At 40.1% G+C, this 24667-nt stretch overlaps 3 protein-coding genes and 1 non-coding gene across 12 annotated transcripts; 2 read left to right on the top strand and 2 right to left on the bottom strand.

Annotated features, from left to right (window-relative positions):
- Window position 1: 1 nt before the first annotated feature.
- On the bottom strand, window positions 2-10720 carry LOC139557524 (glucose-induced degradation protein 8-B homolog). 2 transcript variants are annotated; one of them, XM_071372482.1, is made up of 5 exons: window positions 10644-10720; window positions 7557-7690; window positions 7165-7361; window positions 4596-4793; window positions 2-1273 (listed from the first exon to the last, which is right to left on the bottom strand). In XM_071372482.1, exons 2-5 carry the CDS (start codon window positions 7681-7683, stop codon window positions 1100-1102), a joined length of 696 nt encoding a protein of 231 aa, XP_071228583.1. In that variant the 5' UTR covers window positions 7684-7690; window positions 10644-10720; the 3' UTR covers window positions 2-1099. The 2 variants fall into 2 exon arrangements, with proteins under 2 accessions (XP_071228583.1, XP_071228584.1); XM_071372483.1 differs by lacking the exon at window positions 10644-10720 and adding an exon at window positions 10286-10612.
- A 639-nt stretch (window positions 10721-11359) lies between these two features.
- LOC139557523 (dnaJ homolog subfamily C member 5-like) lies at window positions 11360-18675 on the top strand. 5 transcript variants are annotated; one of them, XM_071372479.1, is made up of 6 exons: window positions 11365-11517; window positions 12675-12727; window positions 12909-13046; window positions 15611-15824; window positions 16052-16223; window positions 16406-18675. In XM_071372479.1, the coding sequence occupies exons 3-6, from the start codon at window positions 12931-12933 to the stop codon at window positions 16510-16512; spliced, it is 609 nt and encodes a 202-aa protein (XP_071228580.1). In that variant the 5' UTR covers window positions 11365-11517; window positions 12675-12727; window positions 12909-12930; the 3' UTR covers window positions 16513-18675. The 5 variants fall into 5 exon arrangements, with proteins under 5 accessions (XP_071228582.1, XP_071228581.1, XP_071228580.1 ...); XM_071372481.1 differs by lacking the exon at window positions 12675-12727 and having other exon boundaries at window positions 11360-11517; window positions 16052-16244; XM_071372480.1 differs by lacking the exon at window positions 12675-12727 and having other exon boundaries at window positions 11361-11517.
- A 110-nt stretch (window positions 18676-18785) lies between these two features.
- LOC139557525 (tumor protein D54-like) lies at window positions 18786-24231 on the top strand. Of its 4 annotated transcripts, none has more exons than XR_011671401.1 (10): window positions 18786-19384; window positions 19857-19972; window positions 20210-20358; window positions 20824-20871; window positions 21566-21667; window positions 22315-22341; window positions 23088-23132; window positions 23255-23323; window positions 23449-23497; window positions 23615-24231. XR_011671401.1 is itself a non-coding variant. In XM_071372487.1 (10 exons), coding segments are annotated over exons 1-9 (537 nt in total). In that variant the 5' UTR covers window positions 18786-19371; the 3' UTR covers window positions 23450-23497; window positions 23615-24231. The 4 variants fall into 4 exon arrangements, 3 of the variants coding, with proteins under 3 accessions (XP_071228588.1, XP_071228585.1, XP_071228586.1); XM_071372487.1 differs by having other exon boundaries at window positions 23255-23290; XM_071372484.1 differs by lacking the exon at window positions 23255-23323.
- Window positions 24232-24347: 116 nt separating this feature from the next.
- On the bottom strand, window positions 24348-24419 carry trnae-cuc (transfer RNA glutamic acid (anticodon CUC)). The gene has a single exon. It is a non-coding gene; the product is annotated as a tRNA-Glu (tRNA).
- Window positions 24420-24667: the final 248 nt, after the last annotated feature.

Below are 24667 nucleotides of genomic sequence, written 5' to 3' on the forward strand. Positions count from 1 at the left end.
CTCAAAATAATTGTTTATTTCCATATCTGCAAATATTACCTCAAAAACGTCCAATAATAAGAGGGGAGTTATCTGTAGTCTCTATGATCACATTGTCTTACAGTACAATAAAAAGTTGTATGAAATGAAGACTGGACATTTAGCAGCAGGTACAAAATAAACAAATATTTAAACTCCCACATAACATAAACAAGGCATGAGTGCTTCTGTAATGACCTTAACCAATTCAACATTACATTACATGCATCTGGGCAGTAAATGTAAAAATTCTAACTGGTAACTAACTCTTAATAGCAAACTGGTCATGTGTACCTAACTTCTCTCTACTCCCGTAGGAGAGAAATAAGTACAGCCCTTCTACTGTGAAAGGTCAAGGTTTCCACCATCTACAACGTTTCAATCCTCAACAAAACAAACAAACAATACAAGGCTGAGTTACATGTGTCTTTCAAAGACAGAAGGGAATGTAAACTCAGCCAACCATTTAAAAGAAACCCGTATTTCCATGTAAGCAATAATTTCATCCAGCAGTAGACAGGTTAATACCAGATTACCGGTTATAACCTATCAAAGTACAGTAGATAAAAGGCTGGGTAACACTTTCCAATTAATCCAAACCCTTTATCTAGAAAAAGTGGCGTATAGCCTATTCCTCTCTTTCCTTTACACATGAGCCTAATTTAGTCTTAAACTCTACCTTATATGTATAAAATCATAACTCCCAAACTCAGCGTGGCAACCCAGTGACTTAAAAACAAATAAAACAAAATGATACTCAGAACTCACCATGATACTCAAGTAAAAGTGAATAATACTTATTTTTCAGGTAATCAAATATAAACCAGCAATTTAAATTTGTCTTTCAAAATGTCTATAAATGTGGGTACTCTGTTGAATGTTTATATCATCATAGCAGTTGTCACTTTTTAAAATACAGCCATATACTGTTTGCACAATCAATTAAGTCCTTTCATATATTCAACATGAAAAAAGTATTTATATTGGTATATAATATATGTTATTATTACGTTATCATCCAGTCGACTGCTTATAAATAGGAGAAAGGAAGTGTGGTAGTCCATGTCCCTGCTCGTTCATTTCACTTGGGATCCTCAATAGTGCCTTTGCTGAGGTCTGTCATTTTGGGGTATTTGACTTTCTTCTGGTCCAGCTCGTTCTGAGCCCATAACAGCAGCTTGAGTAGCTTGGCTAGTTTGGGTGTTGACTCCCTGTTCTCATAGTCCAGCACAGCCTGGTTCACCTCACTCCACACCTGAAGAGCATTGAGAAAGGAAAGAAAGGTGTTTAAATTACAGGAATACAGTCACACATAGAACACCCCCAAAAAGAGACCCTTTTACTCATGCACATTAAGGCTCTTTCTTTACATTAGTAAAAATATGTGTAGTAAGAGCTGACTCTTCAACATCAGATTTGCATCTTATCTGTTTACAGTATCTTTACATTAACCTTGGATGTGGTATGGCCAAAGCCACATTCCTGCCTCATGTGTGTTTGCAGCGATTAGCATACTGTAAATACCATAGTATATAGACAAACAAAATAAGGATCTAAACCATATTGCACATAATGTTGCACACTTGATTAATGCAATGATTCACAAATGTGTGGACATTTTAAAAGCATTTAATTTTCAATTTGGCTAACAAGAAAAACGCTGTCTCCTGGAATTAAGATAATTAAGGTAATTCTTGCAGGGGCATGTGGCATCAGAGAGCCATTGTCTTTACACTATACCACTCAGAGGGGGGTATTTGGTGTACACGTGTCCCACACTACCTGTGGAGGTGGCTTGGGAAAGAGCGATTTGATGCTAGATCCGTCTCTTTACCATACAAAAATACAGTGCCCTCTGTAATTATCGGGATAGCGTTTTCTTTTTGTTCCTTCTTCTTTAGGCTCAATACTTTAAAAAGTTGGATTAAAAATCAAACAACGACTATGAAGTGCAGACTGTCAGTGTTAATTTGAGCATATTTTCATCCATATTGGGTGAACCGTTTAGAAATTACAGCACTTGTTGTACATAGTGCCCCCATTTTAGGGGAGGAAAAGTATTGGGACAAATTCACTTACATGTGTATTAAAGAAGTAAACAGTTTAGTATTTGGTCCCATATTCATAGCACACAATGACTACATCAAGCTTGTGACTCTACACATTTGTTGGATGCATTTGCTGTTTATTTTTGGTTGCGTTTCAGATTATTTTGTGCCCAATAGAAATTAATGGTAAATAATGAATTGTGCATTTTGGAGTCACCTTTATTGTAAATAAGAATAGAATGTTTCGAAACACTTCTACATTAATGTGGATGCTACCATGATTACGGATAATCCTGAATGAATCAACAGCCTTGGTTTCTCAAATTGGAGGGCCTGTTGTCCAGACCTCTGGCAGTCTCTATGGGGGTGCCACAGGGTTCAACCTCGGGCCGACTCTTTTCTCTGTATACATCAATAATGTCGCTCTTGCTGCTGGTGATTCTCTGATCCACCTCTAGGCTGACGACACCATTCTGTATACTTCTGGTCCTTCTTTGGACACTGTGTTAACAAACCTCCAGATGAGCTTCAGTGCCATACAACTCTCCTTCCGTGGCCTCCAACTGCTCTTAAACATAAGTACAACTAAATGCATGCTCTTCAACCGATCGCTGCCCACACCTGCCCGCACGTCCAGCATCACTATTCTGGACGGTTCTGACTTAGAATATGTGGACAACTACAAATACCTAGGTGTCTTGTTAGACTGTAAACTCTCCTTCCAGACTCACAGTAAGCATCTCCAATCCAAAATTAAATCTAGAACTGGCTTCCTATTTCGCAAACAAAGCAGCCTTCACTCATGCTGCCAAAAAATACCCTCGTAAAACTGACTATCCTACCGATCCTTGACTTTGGCGATGTCATTTACAAAATAGCCTCCAACACTCTACTCAGCAAATTGGATGCAGTCTATCACAGTGCCATCCGTTTTGTCACCAAAGCCCCATATACTACCCACCACTGCGACATGTATGCTCTCGTTGGCTGGCCCTTGCTTCATATTCGTCGCCAAACCCACTGGCTCCAGGTCATCTATAAGTCTTTGCTAGGTAAAGCCCCGCCTTATCTCAGCTCGCTGGTCACCATAGCAGCACCCATCCGTAGCACGTGCTCCAGCAGGTATATTTCACTGGTCACCCCCAAAGCCAATTCCTCCTTCGGCCGCCTTTCCTTCCAGTTCTCTGCTGCCAATGACTGTTCGTTCTGAACAGCAAAAATCACTGAAGCTGGAGACTCATATCTCCCTCACTAGCTTTAAGCACCAGCTGTCAGAGCAGCTCACAGATCACTGCACCTGTACATAGCTCATCTGTAAATAGCCCATCCAACTACCCCATTCCCATACTGTTATTTATTTTGCTCCTTTGCACCCCAGTATCTCTACTTGCACACTCATCTTCTGCACATCTATCACTCCAGTGTTTAATTTCTATATTGTAATTATTTCGCCACTATGGCCTATATATTGCCTTACCTCCGTTGTCCTGCCTCATTTGCACACATTGTATATAGACTTTTTCTATTGTATTATTGACTGTATGTTTGTTTATTCCATGTGTAACTCTGTGTTGTTGTTTGTGTCGCACTGCTTTGCTTTATCTTGGCCAGGTCGCAGTTGTAAATGAGAACTTGTTCTCAACTAGCCTACCTGGTTAAATAAAGGTGAGAAAAAAAGAAAAAAAAAGATTAATGATGAGTGAGAGAAAGTTAGACACACAAATATCATACCCCCCCAAAAATAGAAACATATTCTATTCTTATTACAATAAAAGTGACTCCAAAATGCACAATACATTATTATTTACCATTCATTTCTATTGGGCACAAAACAAACAGCAAATGGATCCACCAAATTTCAGTCACAAGCTTGATGTAGTTATTGCGTGCTATGAATATGGGACCAAATACTTAACTTTTTTTACTACTTTAATACACATAAGTGAATTTTCCCCAATACTTTTCCTCCCCTAAAATGGGGGAACTATGTACAACAAGTGCTGTAATTTCTAAACAGTTCACCCGATATGGATGAAAATACACTCAAAATAAAGCTGATAGTCTGCACTTTAATCTCATAGTCATTGTTTGATTTTTGGAGTAGAGCCAAAAGAAGAAAAAATGCACTCTCTTAATAATTACGGAGGGCACTGTATGTGTCGTGGATCTAGTATGCGTCGTCAAGCTAATGTAGTGTAAAGAGGCTATAGTTAAGCAATAAGGCACGAAGGGGCGTGGTATATGGCCAATATACCATGGCTGTGGGCTGTTCTTAAGCACGACGCAACGCGGAGTGCCCGGATACAGCCCTTAGCCGTGGTATATTGGTCATATACCACAAACCCCTGAGGTGCCTTATTGCTATTATAAACTTGTTACCAACGTAATTAGAAATGTTTTGTCATACCAGTGGTATCCGGTCTCATATACCACAGCTGTCAGCCAATCAGAATTCAGGGTTCGAATCACCCAGTATATAATAGCCTAATAAACAATTATACAGATGATAGGCCACACACACAGACACACCTTCTGTCGCTGCATCATGTTAAGCAGGTCTCCAAAGGGCGACTCTTCCGGGTTGTCGAAGGCAAGAAGAGCCAGCGTCCTCTCCATCTCTGTCAGGCACTCACGGCTCTCCTCCCCCTGCTCTGCCAGCTGTGTCTGGGCAAACTCCAACGCAGACTCTGTCTCCTGCAGCCTGATTAACTCAATCAAGTGCTGTTGCTACAAAGAGGAAAAGGGGAAGGAGGGAAGAAATGGAGAGGGACTTTTTATGTTGACTGAGAACATATTGTCATTTACAGCAATGACCTGGGGAATAGTTACAGGGGAGAGGAGGGGGGATGAATGAGCCAATTGGAAGCTGGGGATGATTAGGTGGTATGAGGGTCAGATTGGGAATTTCAGCCAGAACACTGGGGTTAACACCTGTACTCTTACAATAAGTGCCATGAGATCTTTAGTAGAGGTCGACCGATTAATCGGAATGGCCGATTAATTAGGGCCGATTTCAAGTTTTCGTAACAATCGGAAATCGGTAATTTTGGACGCCGATTTTTTTATATTTTATTTTACACCTTTATTTAACTAGGCAAGTCAGTTTAAGAACACATTCTTATTTTCAATGACGGCCTAGGAACGGTGGGTTAACTGCCTTGTTCAGGGGCAGAACGACAGATTTTTACCTTGTCAGCTCAGGGATTCAATCTTGCAACCTTACGGTTAACTAGTCCAACACTCTAACCACCTGCCTCATGAGGAGCCCGCCTGTTACGCGAATGCAGTAAGAAGCCAAGGTAATTTGCTAGCTAGCATTAACCTTATCTTATAAAAAACAATCAATCAATCAATCATAATCACTAGTTATAACTACACATGGTTGATGATATTACTAGTTTATCTAGCGTGTCCTGCGTTGCATATAATCGATGCAGTGCGCATTCGCGAAAAAGGACTGTCGTTGCTAAAAACGTGTACCTAACCATAAACATCAATGCCTTTCTTAAAATCAATACACAGAAGTATATATTTTTAAACCTGCATATTTAGCTAAAAGAAATCCAGGTTAGCAGGCAATATTAACCAGGTGAAATTGTGTCACTTCTCTTGCGTTCATTGCACGCAGAGTCAGGGTATAGACAACAGTTTGGGCCGCCTGGCTCATTGCGAACTAATTTGCCAGAATTTTACGTAATTATGACATAACATTGAAGGTTGTGCAATGTAACAGGAATATTTAGACTTATGGATGCCACCCGTTAGATAAAATACGGAACGGTTCTGTATTTCACTGAAAGAATAAACGTTTTGTTTTCGAGATGATAGTTTCCGGATTCAACCATATTAATGACCTAAGGCTCGTATTTCTGTGTGTTATTATGTTATAATTAAGTCTATGATTTGATAGAGCAGTCTGACTGAGCGATGGTAGGCACCAGCAGGCTCGTAAGCATTCATTCAAACAGCACTTTCGTGCGTTTTGCCAGCAGCTCTTCGCAATGCTTGAAGCATTGCGCTGTTTATGACTTCAATCCTATCAACTCCCGAGATTAGGCTGGTGTAACCGATGTGAAATGGCTAGCTAGTTAGCGGGGTGCGCGCTAATAGCGTTTCAAACGTCACTCGCTCTGAGACTTGGAGTAGTTTTTCCCTGTGCTCTGCATGGGTAACGCTGCTTCGAGGGTGGCTGTTGTCGATGTGTTCCTGGTTCGAGCCCAGGTAGCGGCGAGGAGAGGGATGGAAGCTATACTGTTACACTGGCAATACTAAAGTGCCTATAAGAACAGCCAATAGTCAAAGGTATATGAAATACAAATCGTATAGAGAGAAATAGTCCTATAATTCCTATAATAACTACAACCTAAAACTTCTTACCTGGGAATAAAAGGAACCACCAGCTTTCATATGTTCTCATGTTCTGAGCAAGGAACTTAAACGTTAGCTTTCTTACATGGCACATATTCCACTTTTACTTTCTTCTCCAACACTTTGTTTTTGCATTATTTAAACCAAATTGAACATGTTTCATTATTTATTTGAGGCTAAATTGATTTTATTGATGTATTATATTAAGTTAAAATATGTGTTCATTCAGTATTGTTGTAATTGTCATTATTACAAATACATTTTAAAGAATCGGCCGATTAATCGGTATCGGCTTTTTTTGGTCCTCCAATAATCGGTATCGGTGTTGAAAAATCATAATCAGTCGACCTTTAATCTTTAGTGACCACAGAGAGTCAGGACACCTGTTTAACATCCCATATGAAAGACTGCACCCTACACAGGGTAATGTCCCCAATCACTGCCCTAGGGCATTAGGCTATTTTTTTAGACCAGAGGAAAGAGTGCCTCCTACTGGCCCTCCAACACCACTTCCAGCAGCATCTGGTCTCCCATCCAGGGACTGACCAGGACCAACACTGCTTAGCTTCAGAAGCAAGCCAGCAGTTGGATGCAGGGTGGTATGCTACTGGCAAACAAATTAAATATACGTTTTATCAAGTGTTTTGGTGTGGGCAATGGACATCCACAATAGATGTTGTTGTCTTGGACAAGCTCTGATCCTAAATCAATCCCCTGAGGGCATCTGTACCTGCAGGTGAAAGTACAGGTAGCGCTTGGTGTCAAGCAGCTCTGGGTGTAAGCTGTTGATGAGTGCGATGGCCTCCTGTATCTGTCCCTTCAGGATCAGCTCTCTAATCTTTATCCTCTCATCCAGAGAGTCCAGGTCCACACTGGGCTCGATCCCAGACTCCATCCGAAACTTCTCGGCTGCCTCTTTAAACCCCTCTGCACAAACACAGACAAGAGTGAGACCATCAAAATCACAAGAAAAATCAACCGGATAGATCAAGGAAAAATGTCGGATTCTGCTTCTGTAAGTAGAGACAAGCTGAAGATTCAGAACGGTTAACTGGGATAGAGCGGCTCAGATTGGAGGTTGTTTTAGCAGCAACTGACACAAAAGTGTGAATCGTGGAATACCTGTCACAAGGTAATTCATAATGAGCCGGTTCATGTCCGCCCTCTGTATGTGTACATTGTTCAGTTTGTCCATCCATTCATCTTTAGTAATATCTTCTGACTTTTCCGCGTAATTCATCATTGACATTGGGATCCTGCGAAGTTTGAATAAAAAAATGTGTTAGCTACCAAGTAGTAATTGCACCGACATGTCGAGAGTGACTGTGGTCGAGGCTGAGGTAAATTTGGTTTTATATTCACACATTCAGACAATCATCAGACATTCGCTAAAAGCCATTTACAAATGTAAAAATCAATAACTAATTAACCATGTCACAGAATCATCAAACTAGATATGATTTATTCTATAAATGTCTAGCATACATTTACAACCTTTGTTTCGAGTAAAAATTCCAGTTTTGACTTGATAGAAATACAAAAAAATCTATCATATTCCATTTAAAACTGTATAAATCAATAACTAATTCACAGTTTGTCACAAAAATATCAAACTATGTATGATTTATTCTATAAATGTATACTTTACAACTTTTGTTTTAGGGAAAAATTCAAGTTTTGATTTGATATAGGGCATGTAGTCTGTCTAGAAGGAGTGTGGTCAAAGTTCTAACGAGTCTGTTATACACTATTAGAAGGGGCCTGACATAAAATTCTGCATCTTCAGTCATATTAAATTAGATTACAGGAAAAAACTACAGGATGAAGGGGTCAGGTCTGACTAACAAAGAAGACAGGTGGATGGATCAAGAGTACCAAGACAACCAAGAGGATCAACATGGACATTCCACAATGGAGATAAGGAAAACTTAGAGTGAACCATAACATACACTACCGTTCAAAAGTTTGTGGTCACTTAGAAATTTCCTTGTTTTTGAAAAGCAAATTTTTTTGTCCATTAAAATAACATCAAATTGATCAGAAATACAGTGTAGACATTGTTAATGTTGTAAATGACTATTGTAGCTGGAAACGGCAGATTTTTTATGGAATATCTACATAGGCGTACAGAGGACCATTATCAGCAACCATCACTCCTGTGTTCCAATGGCACATTGTGTTAGCTAATCCAAGTTTATAATTTTAAAAGGCTAATTGATCATTAGAAAACCCTTTTGTAATTATGTTAGTACAGCTGAAAACTGTTGTTCTGATTAAAGAAGCAATAAAACTGGCATTCTTTAGACTAGTTGAGTATCTGGAGCATCAGCATTTATTTGTGGGTTCGATTACAGGCTCAAAATGTCCAGAAACAAAGTACTTTCTTCTGAAACTCGTCAGTCTACTCTTGTTCTGAGAAATGAAGGCTATTCCATGCGTGAAATTGCCAAGAAACTGAAGATCTCGTGCAACGCTGTGTACTTCTCCCTTCACAGAACAGCGCAAACTGTCTCTAACCAGAATAGAAAGAGGAGCGGGAGGCCCAGGTGCACGACTGAGCAAGAGAACAAGTACATTTGACTGTCTAGTTTGAGAAACAGACGCCTCACAAGTCCTCAACTGGCAGCTTCATTAATTAGTACCCGCAAAACACCAGTCTCAATGACAACAGTGAAGAGGCGACTCCGGGATGCTGGCCTTCTAGGCAGAGTTGCAAAGAAAAAGCCATATCTCAGACTGGCCAATAAAAATAAAAGATTAAGATGGGTAAAAGAACACAGACACTTGACAGAGAGAGATGGCTTTTTCTTTGCAACTCTGCCTAGCATCCCGGAGTCACCTTTTCACTGTTGACGTTGAGACTGGTGTTTTGCGGGTACTATTTAATGAAGCTGCCAGTTGAGTGACCCCAAACTTTTGAACGGTAGTGTATGTTATGGTTCACTCTTAGTTTTCCTTATCTCCATTGTGGAATGTCCATGTTGATCCTCTTGGTTGTCTTGCTCCTCTTGATCCATCCACCTGTCTTCTTTGTTAGTAAGGCCTGACCCCTTCATCCTGTAGTTTTTTCCTGTAATCTAATTTAATGACTGAAGATGCAGAATTTCTAATAGGGTATAACAGACTCGTTAGAACTTTGACCACACGCCCTCTAGACGTACTACATGCCCTCTATCAAATCAAAACTGGAATTTTTACTCAAAACAAAGTTTTTTTAAAGTATGCTAGACATTTATAGAATAAATCATACATAGTTTGATGTTTCTGTGACAAATGGTGAATTAGTTATTGATTTATACAGTTTTAAATATAATTTTATAGATTTTATGTATTTATATCAAATCAAAACTGGAATTTCTCCTCAAAACAAAGGTTGTAAAAGTATGCTAGACATTTATAGAAAATATCATACTTTGCTTGATGATTCTGTCATAATCAGTGAAAACGTTATTGATTTATATAGCTTTAAATGGCATTTTATAGATGTTAATGTATTTCTGTCAAATCAGAACTGGAATGTTTATTCAAATCAAAGGTTGTAAAAGTATACTAGACATTTATAGAAAAAAATCATACCTAGTTTGATGATTCTGTGACAAACGGTGAATTACTTATTGATTTATACTTCTTTAAATTACATTTTATAGATTTTATGTATTTCTATCAAATCAAAACTGGAATTTTTCAACGACAAAAAAAGGTTGTAAAAGTATGCTATACATTTATAGAATAAATCATACCTAGTTTGATGTTTCTGTGACAAACGGTGAATTAGTTATTGATTTTTACATGTGTAACGTTAAATGGCTAATGATGAATGTCCGAATGTGTGAATATAAAACCAACTTTACCTCGGTGTGGTCGAGTGGTGTTAGAAGAACAAAACAACGTTTGCTATGTAGCTAACTAAATCCTTTAATTTCGAAAGGTTAGCTGGCTATTAACAATGATATCATATCTACCATTTTTGCGAGGAACAGAGCGAATATTCTGGTCTCACACACCAAAACATTTAGTCTGAAATTAGCTCGCTAACTATCGTTATTTGTTGTGTTGATACTAGCTAGATGGCTAGCTAACGTTAGCTTGTTGGTGCATCACCCACCAACATGTAATTTTAACATGAGCGAAGAGTACAATACGATACATAATAATATATATTATCGCTATCAAATATAGTAGTCAGCTTTATTGTTCAATTAAATATACCTGTAACAATCGACTACGGATGTGTAGTTGCTTCAAGCTCTCTCGCGTGAATCACGACAACTGAACGTGATTTGGGGAAACATAACTATGATTGGCCAGTGGAATGATGTCATGGTTACCAAGGAACAGTAGCAGTGATGGGGTCTGTTCAGAAGAGTTCAACGTTGCAAAAACTTTCAAATAGAAATGTATTTCGTGGAACAGATATTTTATGTCTTGTAGAATTGGGCTGCAAGGTTCTAAACGTTTCACCTCATTGTATATACCTATACCTAAAGTATGTTCTGTGGAATTAACGCAATGTGAAAATGAAGTTAAGCAAAGACAGGTATTACTTCTTAGGGTACTTTGACGAAAAAAGATTGCAGTCAGATGTATATAACTGCAGTTAGAGTGCAGTATATCTGCCATTATTCTGCAATTGCTGCATTCAAAATACCATAGTCGACTACAGTTGCTGCACTTTTACTGCAGTTTCAACACTTCTATTTTTTTTGCAAAAGTAGGCATACTAGTGTTTTCTCTGAGGGGGTATCTGGTTGAGAATCACCTAGGCCTACTTTACTGTATTACATCTCTTCAAAATTCCTTCAAAAGCAAATTACTTCATCCCGTTGTAGCTATGTTTATTTATGTTTAGTAAACATTAGTTTATAATGCAGTAATAAGGCTGAGGGGCATCCCAATCAATGATCGTGCGGCGCGCAGGTCGATTGGAAGGTGGTCGGGGGCGGGGCCAATATACTGCTGCAGCTGTCCATGGTTGGGTTTGGTGGGTACGCGCGGTTCTCTGGGATGAAACCATAATCAGACACCGTTATTATATCTCTCTGGATCATTTCCATATACAGCGCATCAAAGCCGACTTCAAGAGGTAAGCATTGATGTGGATTGTTTATTTTTTAAACCTATTCTCCCTTGCCCTTGAAAATTACTGCTGATTTGAACGAGTCCTGTCTTGCATTTAGAGAAGGCCAGCAACAAACCAACATGGATGCTGCGCAGTGCTGCTGCTGATGCAGCTACATAGACTAATCGCTCCAAGCATCGCATTTAGGCTACAGATTCAAAAATAATCCTGAATATATATCATAATATTCTAGTTGTCCTTATAGCAAACGGACATTCCATGAATGATGATCATGTATTCCATTTATTTGAACAGCGTTATAGTGTACGGATTTTAACAGCCTCAGAGCTTACGGGTTTTGACATTTTGCAAAAGTCGATTTTTGTGACAATTTGTTGTTTGGTCAGTCATTAGTGTCATTGACTAAAAAATTGAATAGTTTGTCTGGAGGTTAAAGAAAGGGTATTTTACGGCTAGTGCGCCATCTCAATAAATCTAGCCTATCTATGGTCAGCTGCTTCCTTGGAAGTCAATAACGATTCTCCTCCCCAGGACCACATCACATAAAGTCTCACCATTTACACTAATTACTTGAAATGTAGGATCCAATTAATTACATTATTTGAGTTTACATCTTTTTTTATTCAGGGACAGGCCTATGATGGAAAATGCTCAAAATTAAGCATTTCGGCCTTAGCATCACTGCAGAAGGTCCTTGACGTTTTCTGAATGCTGTAGGCCCTTGGGGTTCTCTGAATGCTGTATGCCCTTGTGCAGTCTGAAGCTGTAGCATCTTGATGTTTGTGATTTGTCGTTAACTTCTTACAGATTTCCTATCAACAATCCAAACAATTGACAGTGAGAGAGTTGACAGAGTAGCTACTTTGAAAAGAGACCCCCGAAGGGTACACATTGCAATTAATATCAGTGATTTGTGTGAGACCTCAGTTCTCAATTAGACACTGAGTGACTGAGAATGACAACACTCATATCTCATGTAAGTGAATTTGTTATTGATTTAGTTATAGCTACAGGATCCTGACATTTGTAGGCCTATTCTAAGTAGAAACCCAATAGATATACAGTAAGAATATGTGACTAGGTTGTCTGATCTGTTGTCGAAAGGGAGAGGGCATCTAGGTTCACAGCGAGATGATTTACTTTACTCTTTCCTCTTACAGGGTAGGAACCCTGCTGAGAGTGCACCATTTTGGAGTGGCGGTAGGGATATAAGGTGTGCAATAGATTCCTGGAGTGTGGGAGTATTTAGTGAATTTGGGGCAGAACCACATATTTGTGAGAATGAAAAATACACTGCTTCAGTCAACACACAGGGTGCTATAGGCTGAATAATAGTGTAATGATGACTCATTGGTAAATAAACATGTGCAATTCTTCCTTTTCTATGTGTTCAGATTGTGAAGGACGTGAGGCATCATGGCAGCACAAGAACAGGCGAGGCAGCGCTCACTCTCCACCTCTGGTGAATCACTCTACATTGTGCTTGGCATTGACAAGCTAGCCACTCCCGACGATATCAAGAAATCCTACAGGTCAGTCAGAGAGGCGCAGCCACTTACTGTAGCAGTTATACTACAGTTTTTTCCAATTGCTAACACACTAAAATGACATGCACAGCACAATTATTTAAACTGACACACAGAGAGCAAAACCTCTTCTCAAGTCTCCAAAAGTCTAAACACATTTTCTGCTTCATACACATTTTGCAATTCAAAATGGCACTTTTTAAATGCACTGCACACAGTTCTCTGCATAAGACACAACAATCTGACATAAAGTCACATGTTTGCCATTTCAAAACACTGCCATTCAAAATGACACTACATGAGCTAATTGGCCAATACATGTGCCACCTGGCCAAACACCCCAATGGTTAATTGTTACCACTTCAATCAGGAAGTAAGCACTATGAAAAGACCACAGGTGAGCACCTTTTGTTTTACAACAACAATGGAAGCCATTGCAGAGAGAGGAAGAGGGAGGGTGAGAATGAGAGGGGGAGGAAGAGTGAGAGGTAGGGGTAGAGCTGGTAGAGGAGTTCATGGCCAAAGAAGACAACAACTTTCAAATGAAATCAGAGCAACCTTAGTTGATCATGTCATCAACCATGGGCTGACAATGCGAGAGGCTGGACAGAGAGTGCAGCCCAACTTGAGACGTTTTACTGTCGCCTGTGTCATCCGGACATTTAGACTGGAGTACAGGTATGTAACCAAAATTTCTTTCACACTATGTAGTACACCCCATGTCATAGTGTATCAGTTGGGTGACACCTGTTTACTTCATGAATGTCTGATGTCATACACTAACTGCACAAATTTCCTGTAGAATTTACTCTACTGTGGGGGATATATCTTTAGGCTGCATTGTCCAAGCCCTATATTTTAGTTTTTTAGTTTTTCTAAAGGACTGAGAGACGCAACCATGGTGGAGGAAGGGGCCAAATGTTCACCGGGGTACAGGAAGCTGCCATTGTAAACTTGGTTTTGGAAAATAATGAAATCAGATTATGAGAAATTCAAAGCCACATCATCCAAGACAACACCATATTCAACAACATTCAACGAGTCAGTCTGTCCATATTGGCTCGCATTCTCAAGCGAAACCAAATCAGAATGAAACAACTTTATAAGGTGCCGTTTGAGAGAAACTCTCAAAGAAACAAAGAGGTCAGACGAGCATATGTGGATGTAAGTACAATATTGACTGCAGTACACTACACGCAACATTGTTTCCCAGTGTACTGGATAACACCATATTGACTGCTTTTGTTCTTTGTTTTCAGGGAGTACTGGAAATGGATGCTCATGCAATCCCACATGAGTTCATCTTTATAGATGAGGCTGGGTTCAACCTAGCAAAGACCAGAAGAAGGGAGAAACGTCATTGGCCACAGAGCCGTTATAGATGTTCCTGGCCAACGTGGTGGGAACATCACAATGTGCGCTGCCATCTCCAATCCGCATGGTGTCCTCCACCGTCATGCCAACCTTGGACCATACAACACAGCCCATATTCTCACATTTCTGGACATACTCCACAACATTCTCATACCACCAGAGCGTATGAATGATGCAGACCATCAAAGAACCCGGTACGTTGTAGTATGGGACAACGTAAGCTTTCATCATGCAGCCCCAGTCCAAAACTGGTTTGCTGACCACCCACCATTTCTCGTGTAATACCTCCCACCATACTCACCATTTCTGAACCCCATAGAAGAATTATTTTCGGCATGGCGGTGGAAGGTATACGACCGGCAGCCCTTTGTGCGCATGCCTCTTGTGCAGGCTATGGAAGAGGCATGTGATGAGATTGATGTGGGTGCGATTCAGGGATGGATAAGGCACTCAAGGCGCTTCTTCCCTCGATGTCTGGCAAGGGAAGATATTGCCTGTGATGTGGACGAGGCGTTGTGGCCAGACCCAGCTGTGCGGCAAGATGCTGCCTAATTATTTTTCTTGCCTCTTTTTTTCTGTATATTTTTTCTGCACATTTTTTCTGCAATTTTCTTTTTCAGTTTACTGTTTTTTTGTGAGCATATTTTTGTTCAGTCCAATGTAAATATATCTGCTGTGCATATGTTTTGCACGGACTTGTTTGGTGAAAAATAAAAAAATAAAATGTTTCAACAGCATGTGTGTGTATCTGCAAATATTTCTGTGCATCTGAAGAATTTTCTACAATTTGAACTATTTTAGTATTATGGCAAAGCATACTAAAGATGAGAGGGCTTTTCATTATGCCCAACAGTGTGTAGTTGGTTAGACAAAAATCTGGTAATATGAATGGAGTGTGTGCCATTTCGTGCAAACGTTTGATTTTGATAATGCTATATGTAGTTTTGGTTGCAGTGCTTCATTTTGCAGGATATATGAGGTATTTTGCCGTTTGGGTGTGTGGTTTTGTGAATTGTGTTAAGTATTTTGATAAAACCAGCCTAGTTTGCAAAATTGTGTTTTAGCAATTGGGAAAAACTGTAATACTCATCAATAAAAATATAGCCACATTATTTTCTAGAGTTGTGCCACATATAAATATAGTCTTATGTTTTGTTAATTGGTACTATCTGATTCTCACTCTTATGTGTTCTTAGAAAACTTGCATTGAAATTCCACCCTGATAAGAACCCAGATAACCCGGAAGCTTCTGACAAGTTTAAGGAGATCAACAATGCCCATGCCATTCTGAATGACCCCACCAAGCGGAACATCTATGACAAGTACGGCTCCCTGGGACTGTACGTGGCTGAGCAGTTTGGCGAGGAGAACGTGAACACCTACTTTGTCCTGTCCAGCTGGTGGGCTAAGGTGAGACTGCGAGGTGCCATAGGGAGGTGGGGGGGTCGACATGTAGAATTGACTTTGTGTTAAAGATTAAATGGCATATTTTATAACACAAACCCTGTAAAAACAAAACAAAGCCTCTCTAACACTGTTTTCCTTGATTGTTATTGTTTTATCTTCTTGCCACACTCTCTTGATCACTCTTACACCTCTCTCACACACTCACACACTGCCTTGTTTTCTCTCTGCAGGCCTTGTTTGTGTTCTGTGGCCTGGCCACTGGCTGCTACTTCTGCTGTTGCCTGTGTTGCTGCTGTAACTGCTGCTGTGGGAAGTGTAAACCGCGGCCTCCAGAGGGCCAGGAGCCTGACTTCTATGTGTCCCCTGAGGACCTGGAGGCCCAGATGCAGTCTGATGAGAGAGGTGAGATCGACTGCTTATTGTGTAAGAAACATGTTTCTGCATGAACACAAATCACTTCATCACTGACCATTGACTTGTTTCAATTGCATGGTCATTTACTATGGAGTGCCATCATTACTGACCATGTATATCTTACCTTGTGTGTGTGTGTGTGTGTGTGTGTGTCGCTCTCTCTCTGACAGAGGCTGGTGGTGAAGCAATCTTGGTGCAGCCATCAGCGACAGAGACCACCCAGTTGACGTCAGATGGTCACCATTCTACCTATCAGACCGACATGGGCTTCAACTAAACCCCACCCCTGTCCTGGCCTGTGGCGCTGCCTGCTACCCTGCTCCACCTTAAAAGGATGAACGAGAAGGGCAATCTGTTTAAACTTCACTAAGAGAGCCAAGTCCTGGAGAGGAGATGGAGGAGTGAGCGTGGCCCACATACAGAACTCTTTAAGATACACCTCCCCTTTCCACCCGCTCCAGAGTGGTCCACTCCCGCCTCAATGTAGGAAGAAAGAGAAAGAAAACGTTTGCTTCCCTTCCGTTTGTTCTTTCATATTCTTTGGCCTTTGACCTCACAATCCTCCAACCCCACAGTCCCCTATCCATATTTCATGTCATTGTGTAGCATGCACTGTTTTGAGATAAATAAATAATTGTCTTCATTTGGAGAAAAAAATCATACTGTTGCTGCACATGTGAGTGTGATTCATTTGGGGCACAGTTTACTTTATGTTTTTGCTCACTGATAAGAGAGGTTCGGCTCAGGGAGGTTGTGGATAGTGAGGTGTTTCTGTTCATTGTCTTTGCTGCATGACGTCATCACTAAACATTCAAAATAGAGCTACACAATTCTCAGTTTAGAATTGCCATCAGCTGATGCCAGTTATAAACACATAGCTCCTTTCCTTTAGCCACTTAAACCCATAGATTTGGACTCCTGTTTACCTGTGTTTGTGCCCTTCCCATTGCATTGTGGTTATATTGTGCTGAGATCTGTGCGTGTAGAAGGGTGGAAAGGGAGGGCAGGGCACACAAGCTGCATTTTATGACAGCAATATCATGAAATACTGATGGTGACATTGCTTTCTTAACATTTGGTGGGTCTTGAATTTAATTGGTTTGGTTTGGTCTGTTCTTGTGTGAAGGAAGCATTGCTTTGTCCTGCCCCTAAAACCCGAATTGAATGCTTGTAATCTTGCCCCTGACTTCCCTGCATCGAAGAACTGACTAACACCAGAAGATAAATATCATACATAGGTTTGTTAACATATGTAGTCATGTATATTTTGTTTAGTTTTACTTGCCACTGTGCCACCCGCAGTCCCGTTGGATTGTTGGGATGTGACCCAGACATCTCTGAGCAACACTTCTCTGCACATTTGAGTGGTTGTTCTCAATATCCAGTTATTTTATGTTTTACCTGTGCGTAATTTTCTTGTGGTTCAGAGTGTTACCCCACACTGTCTAAGCCAAGGACCATGACCTGATCCAATTTAGAGGGGGACATATTTTCATTCCAAGCACTGTTAATTTATGTTTAGATGTGATGAAAAAGACTACTGTATGGGTGTAGGGAAAAGTTGGGAGCATTTGAAGAATATTATCATCTTGTTTTTTATAATTCTGTTGAAGGGAATTCAGAAGTGTTGTAATTGTCCAATGCTGTGTTCATTTCTTTTTACCATCATTGAATTTTGAGTGTCGATATTGGTACTTTCTTAGGTCATAAGTAATTTCATCAGTGGGCTAGCACTACCACAGGCAGCTCTTATCCTATAACCAGAATAGATTTATGTTTTTAATATAAATATATACAACTAAATATATGTAAAGTGTAACTAATGCATAACCTGCCATTATCATAATTTGTTTGTTTCATTAATGCCAATTATGTTTCAATGGTTTACAATGGATGTCTGAGCTCCTCTCATCTGCCCTCTGCTTTTGATGGTATGGTTGTTTGACATGTGTGGTCCTTTTACAGTGTTTGCTGTGCCCTCCTCAGAAACCGCCCCATAGATATACCTACCTGTTATCGCTTATTTATTGAGATGTTGGAAAATGCTAATTGTTAAATGAGCTGAATGCAATGTGAGTTCAAAAAACTACTGAACCAATGATCAGGAAATAGTTCCATAAAAATGTATCGATACAGACGACATAGTATATAGTATAATGATAGTGATATAGTAATTTTGTGAAATTCATTTTATTTAAGTTAACTTATTTTGTCATGTTTTGATGATGAACGGCTATAGTTATAAATGGTATGTTTTTTGTTGTTGATGTGGCCATTAAATTTTGCAACGCATGGTTTAATGGTTAAGGTCTGTTGTACATACACTTAAATATTACGTATAAATCTGGACCTTTATGTTGTAGCATGGTAATGTGTGTGTGAAAGAAAACAAAGTGGGTCATTGATCTGCTGTTGTTAAATAAATGTTCCTGAACATTTACTGTTGTTTTCTTTATCATTTCAATTCTCATGCTTCTACAAGTATGCTGCAAATATAATATTCTCGTAGGACTACCGGGACCTTCAAATAAACCTACACTAGAACATGAAAGGCGGCTTGGTGCATTAATTTTGCCAGTAGATGGAGACAGAGCCCGTGCTGTGGAATCCTCTGTTTCGCGCCCTCACTCATTTTACCACCTGATGGATACTTTCCCAAAGATCCAGCAGTCTGCACAGGTGCCAAAATTGCGTTTCCCGCATTAGCAGCAACGTTCTTACAACATGAATTGGGAAAGTAGCTTATACTGTAAAATAGCATCGATGATCAATGTGGCGCATCTTCTGTATACAAATACCTATTATTTGTTTACCTAACCGGAGCGCACTCCCCATTATCACACACTCTCACGTGCGGAAGATTAACTCTCATTCTCATAATTACAGGTTGCTTTTTCCTCTTGAATAAACAACATTACTTTTCCAATAAGACTACATTATAGTGTTTTCTTCGCTTTTCTGTAAATGGCTTAGGCATGTAAACCATTGCGTGAGACTGAATTTGAGCATAGAGAAGCATTTGAGAGATCTAGTATCGACGAGTAGGGATTGGACTCCATTTAGCAAGAGCAACGTTAGCTTGAACACGGAAAATACGTACCGGGTGAAACTTGAGTTTTTCATACGTCTGCTGATCATGAATAGGCAAGGTAAGTCGGTTGCATTTCATTTACTAAGTCTAGATTGTTCAATTGTTTAATTACCAACTGACATACTACTCAGAATCACGCGGGTAGATACAATACTTTATATTAGACTACCTAGCCTCTACTGCTATGCGTGATTGGCCACACGCAATGTTATTGTTAGATCTACAGGTAGCCATATAATTCCTTACCATGGACAGCGCACTGGGCGAAAATGAGTACAACGTACTGGGTCAACACAGTGGCTGCCCTACATGATGTAGCTACACATTTGTTCAGGACATTTTCAGCCTGTCCTTGACTAGACTACATGAATGTATTATTTACTTCATGAAGATGATTTACTTCATGAAGATGAACTGTATGTTTGAATGGCCAGTAGCTACTGTAATTAATGTCAACAACTGATCGAAAATGTATGCCCAAGCATCTATGGTTTGCATCTCAGACAGTAACATCTATACTCCTTTAAAAGGTTGCAGTGGGGGGAATGTTTCACCAAGGAACATTTCCATTGGAATATCAAGAAATGGTCTGACTAACGGTTTATCAGAGGAGGATGAGGATGATTTAAAGATGGAGCTAGCAAAGGTAATATTCCCTCTGTGTCTGTCCAACGTTGCCATTTTGTCCCATTCTTCATGTTGTCAAACATTGTCATACTCATGTATGATGAATGTGTCTCTTAGGATAATACTTTGTAAAGATTTGATTTAGCACCGTACCCAAATGAATGGAAAAAGACAAGTCATAGAATAATTTCCAATACAATTATTATTACCTCTGGTTCCTTGAAGGTAAACTTTTCTGTCATTTTGTTCTGCTCAGACAGAGGATGAGATGCAGACATTGCGGCAGGTGCTCTTGGCCAAAGAGAAATATGCGGTGGACATCAAGAGGCAGCTGGGTATGGGCCCCTTCAGTGAGATTAAACAGAACATGTCCAAAGGCTGGCATGAAGTCCAAACCTCCAACATGTAAGTACTTCCTGTGAGATGCCATCATGATGTCACGCTGTTTCAACCACCTATACACCATCACCACCACCAGAAAAATTTCTTAAAGTAACCTGAGGTATTAGAAAGAGCTTGACAATAGTACATCAGATATAGCATCAGAATAGTATCAGAATTGAAGGCATTCCAAAACTGTGAATAGATTTCAAACTAATGAAGAGCCTTTGCAAATGAACCAGGGAGGTTTTGACTCTGACCTAATGTGAGTAAAAGTTGGGCAAAGGTCAAACAACAACCATGCCTGCCAAAGCAGCTATTGTAGCTATTATTATTTCTGGCAGAATGTTGTGGGAAAGCATGCAACGTCAGCACCCTGTTTTAGCCTGATGTGATAGTTGCTGGGTACTCCTGAAAGGCACACTCATGTTTGGTACTTAGTGTTCTCCAAGATGGAGCCGTGATGATAATCTACCTCTATTTTTACAGATATCTGACTGCCTCAGCTACTCTGGAGGACATCAGCCAATCTAACGCGTGAGTGGTTACTATGTTTACATCCTTCATATGCATTATATACTATATGTTGATTTAACCAAGATGGGGTTTTCCGAAAGTGTTGTTGTTCTCACATGTCAACTAACAAGTAATATGTGGGGACAGCTGATGGGATTTTAAGGTCAACTAGGATCAGATGCCTGTTAATAGCCTGTCTAATAGCCTGTCTTAACACTGGCAGTAGCATTAACACAACAGGCTGGCCTGGCCAGGGAGGAAGCACTTCATTTGGTGAAAACAGAGGGGGTGGGGATATCTGGCTATATGCACTAGGACGGGGGTGAAGATGATGTACGAAAAATGTATGCACTCACTACTGTAAGTCACTCTGGATAAGAGCGTCTGCTAAATAACTAAAATGTAAATGTCCATCCATGTTCACTCCCTTTGTCCTGCTGCTGCTGTTTGCTACACGGAGCTCGTCACTGTGACGTTGTCTCAGAGATTTCCCTTTTTGTTGTTCCAATTCTAAATCTACTTTAAGGAATGGGAGGAGACACAAAAGTGGAATGTGAGGATGTGGTCGAAATACAAATATGAATAGAATACCACTTATTGGGTAATTGAACACAGTACCTCAGTGACATAGAGATTGTGAATTGCCCTTTTCAACAATAAAAGAAACTCCTGTCACTTCATATAGTCAACACTCTCTCCCTCTCTGTGTCTCTAGGTATAAGATGACCCATGACACTATTTCTCATGCAGGACAGATCAGCACTGCTGCCATGTCCACAATGGGTGTGGCCATCACAAAGAGACTGGGAGAAATGAGGTAACTTTCAGCCTTCCCTTGACTCTTTTATTATCCTCCCATACATCCTCCCATTCTTTCCATCTTCCTTTACCCCCTCTAAAACTCATCCGTCCACCATTGGGGCCACCCTTCATATTCGTAATCTCTTTTCTTAATCCGTTAAATTATCCATCCATCTTTTTAATCCAGCTAAATACTGTATATTCAGCTATTTTCATGCAGTTCATCTTCACAGGACACATTTGTTGAGGACAAAGGTTTCTTCTTTCGGACTTGTTTATGAATGCCAGGGAGAAAACAACAGCCTTAATCCAATCAGATCAGCCTGTCTTAGTTGGCAACAATATCTGTTTATCTACTGTACTGTTCCTACAAAGCCTTTAAATGGAGCCTGTGTAAAGGGTAGCTACCGATGTGATGCATTTTTGCTTTCCATTAATGGCAAGCACACACACACACACACACACACACACACACACACACACACACACACACACACACACACACACACACACACACACACACACACACACACACACACACACACACACACACTCATACAGCGCACTGCCAATTTACACCTCCATGTGGCCTCTTGATTACTGTATCTGACCCATCTCTCTATCCCCATCTCTTTCCTGTGACGCTGCACACTTACCGGATAGAGCACTGCCTTTGCCAAGCCCACCTCGGTAAGGATAGTACGAGTGCCTTGGCCTCCAGCCTACTGCACCAGATTGTCTCACCTCTGAAGCTTTGTGATGATGAAACATCTTGATTTCGATGTGATGTATTCTCAAACTGTTGCATTAGCTTTAGCCTCGGGATCCAGGCTCCTCGGCCCTGCAATACTATATTACCTTAGACCTGAGTGAACTACCTAAACTAACTAACTAACTAGTTAACTATAACTAACTAACTACTGAGTGAAGTGTTGCATTCGTTTAGACCTGAGTGAACTGCTGATAGAAGCACGTTAATGTTGCTGACCTTTCACCCTTCACCTAATTAAGCTGCTACTGATATTATCTATTGTTCTTGCTGACATGCTGTACTATTGTAGGCCTGCCCTACTACATGCTGTACCGCTGTAGGCCTTCCCTACTACATGCTGTACTGCTGTAGACCTGCCCTACTACATGCTGTACTGCTGTAGACCTGCCCTACTACATGCTGTAGACCTGCTCTACTACATGCTGTACTGCTGTAGGTCTGCCCCACTACATGTTGTACTGCTGTAGACCTGCCCCACTACATGCTGTACTGCTGTAGGCCTACCCTACTACATGTTGTACTGCTGTAGGCCTGCCCTACTACATGCTGTACTGCTGTAGACCTGCCCTACTACATGCTGTACTGCTGTAGGCCTGCCCTACTACATGCTGCACTGCTCTTACTCATCTCTCTTTGTCTCTCTTTCTGCTCTCTGAAACACCAGCCCCTCCTTGGGCCACTCCATCAGTGTGCCTGCTATGAGTATGAGGTAAGACACTGGGCACGCCTGTTTCACTCTCTGACATCCCTGAAATTCTGCCCTACTACCACTTCCTGCAGTACCTCCATAGGCGGTGAATGACATTTGAATGATATTAACCTCGTCCCCAGGCTAATTGCGAACAGCGCTTGGGGAGGAAGACTCTGGTGAACGAGATTAGAATTACATTAATGCTGCAAGTAAAAAAAGTTTAATTTAAAGTTAAATTTAGTTTGATTTATCTTTCAGTGAATCGTTTAACCTGAAATGGTACTGTACCTCAAAGTGATTTCCATTGTTTTAGAGATCATTCTTTCTGCCTTAGACATTCCAATACATTCAAGTCCTTTGAAGACATGGTGGGAAGCGTGAAGGTTAGTGTCTGTGTTCTCTCACAATCACAAACAAACACAAAGAACAGAAAATATTGTATTGTCTCGTCTTTGATATTCAATTCCTCATCTCTCTACTGTTTCCTGTCTCTCACATAGAACAAGGTGTCCGGGAGTCGAGGGAATGACGGAAATGTCTCTGGGTTTGGCAGAAGCCCATCTCAGAACAGTGGTTCCTTCTAACATAATCCACCTAATTTTCCATCTGTGATCTTATTACAGTATACTCCCTTAATCACTTTCACCTGATGTCATTGTCCACACTATCCCATCAGACATTAAACATTTGTAGGATGTTGATGAATGAATAAATTACCAAATACAGTTTCTATGGATTCCATGTGGGCTATGCAGAGATATTTAACTTTTTTGTTGATGTTGGAGTGGGGTGGGAGAGATTTAAAATGTCATACTGTGAATTGAATGTCATCAAGGTACAAATGTTTTTCTACAATTTTATAGGATGTAGCTTCACTTTTGAGATAGGAGTAATGCATTTTGTATAGCTTTGTCAGTGTTGGTTCCAACCATTCATTAATTTAAAATGGTAAATAGTATTTCCAATATCCAGCTATTTATATTGTCCTGTTGATTGAAGGAAAATATTACTGTTAGCTTATATCCTGCTACTGCATTCTAAGAACATAACAATCCCAAATGTACAGTGAAGTATTTTTGTACTTTGAGAATTTTTTATTAAAACGTATTATATGTGGTCTGGTCTCATGTGTAATGATTTTGGATAACATAACTTACGGTTAGCATAACGAGATACATAAACATGATTATTGCTGTTTCACATTGACAGTCATTTTTGTCAAAGAAAAATGTGTTCCCTGACCGGGAATCGAACCCGGGCCGCGGCGGTGAGAGCGCCGAATCCTAACCACTAGACCACCAGGGAAGGTTAAAATAATTAATTACAATATAGTTTTTAACCTTGAAAATCCGAAGATATTATACAGTTCTTTTAGGAACAATTGTTACACTTGTCTGATTCCAAACAACTTACAAACACTGAAAATAATACATTCTGATAATGACATCATGGCATATGTTCTGCTAGAGTTATGATTCATTCCTAAATGCGAAATTCCACGCCATAGCTAGAAAACCAAATTAAAACAATGAATCAGAACATTCACTGGGTTA

This window comes from Salvelinus alpinus, chromosome 28, assembly GCF_045679555.1.
Source record: "Salvelinus alpinus chromosome 28, SLU_Salpinus.1, whole genome shotgun sequence".
In the NCBI taxonomy this organism is placed as follows: domain Eukaryota; kingdom Metazoa; phylum Chordata; class Actinopteri; order Salmoniformes; family Salmonidae; genus Salvelinus; species Salvelinus alpinus.

Excerpts from the sequence above, each read along its gene's own strand:
- LOC139557524 (XM_071372482.1), bottom strand. The coding sequence starts at position 7,683 with ATGTCAATGATGAATTACGCGGAAAAGTCAGAAGATATTACTAAAGAT. Across the intron at positions 7,362-7,556 it reads TATGAATTACCTTGTGACAG|AGGGGTTTAAAGAGGCAGCC; the intron begins GTATTCCACGAT and ends GTGTTTGTGCAG. Across the intron at positions 1,274-4,595 it reads ACATGATGCAGCGACAGAAG|GTGTGGAGTGAGGTGAACCA; the intron begins GTGTGTCTGTGT and ends AATGCTCTTCAG.
- LOC139557523 (XM_071372476.1), top strand. The coding sequence starts at position 13,384 with ATGGTTAATTGTTACCACTTCAATCAGGAAGTAAGCACTATGAAAAGA. Across the intron at positions 13,719-15,610 it reads ACATTTAGACTGGAGTACAG|AAAACTTGCATTGAAATTCC; the intron begins GTATGTAACCAA and ends ATGTGTTCTTAG. Across the intron at positions 15,825-16,051 it reads TGTCCAGCTGGTGGGCTAAG|GCCTTGTTTGTGTTCTGTGG; the intron begins GTGAGACTGCGA and ends TTCTCTCTGCAG.
- LOC139557525 (XM_071372484.1), top strand. Across the intron at positions 19,973-20,209 it reads TAAAGATGGAGCTAGCAAAG|ACAGAGGATGAGATGCAGAC; the intron begins GTAATATTCCCT and ends TGTTCTGCTCAG. Across the intron at positions 21,668-22,314 it reads AAGAGACTGGGAGAAATGAG|AGCACTGCCTTTGCCAAGCC; the intron begins GTAACTTTCAGC and ends CTTACCGGATAG.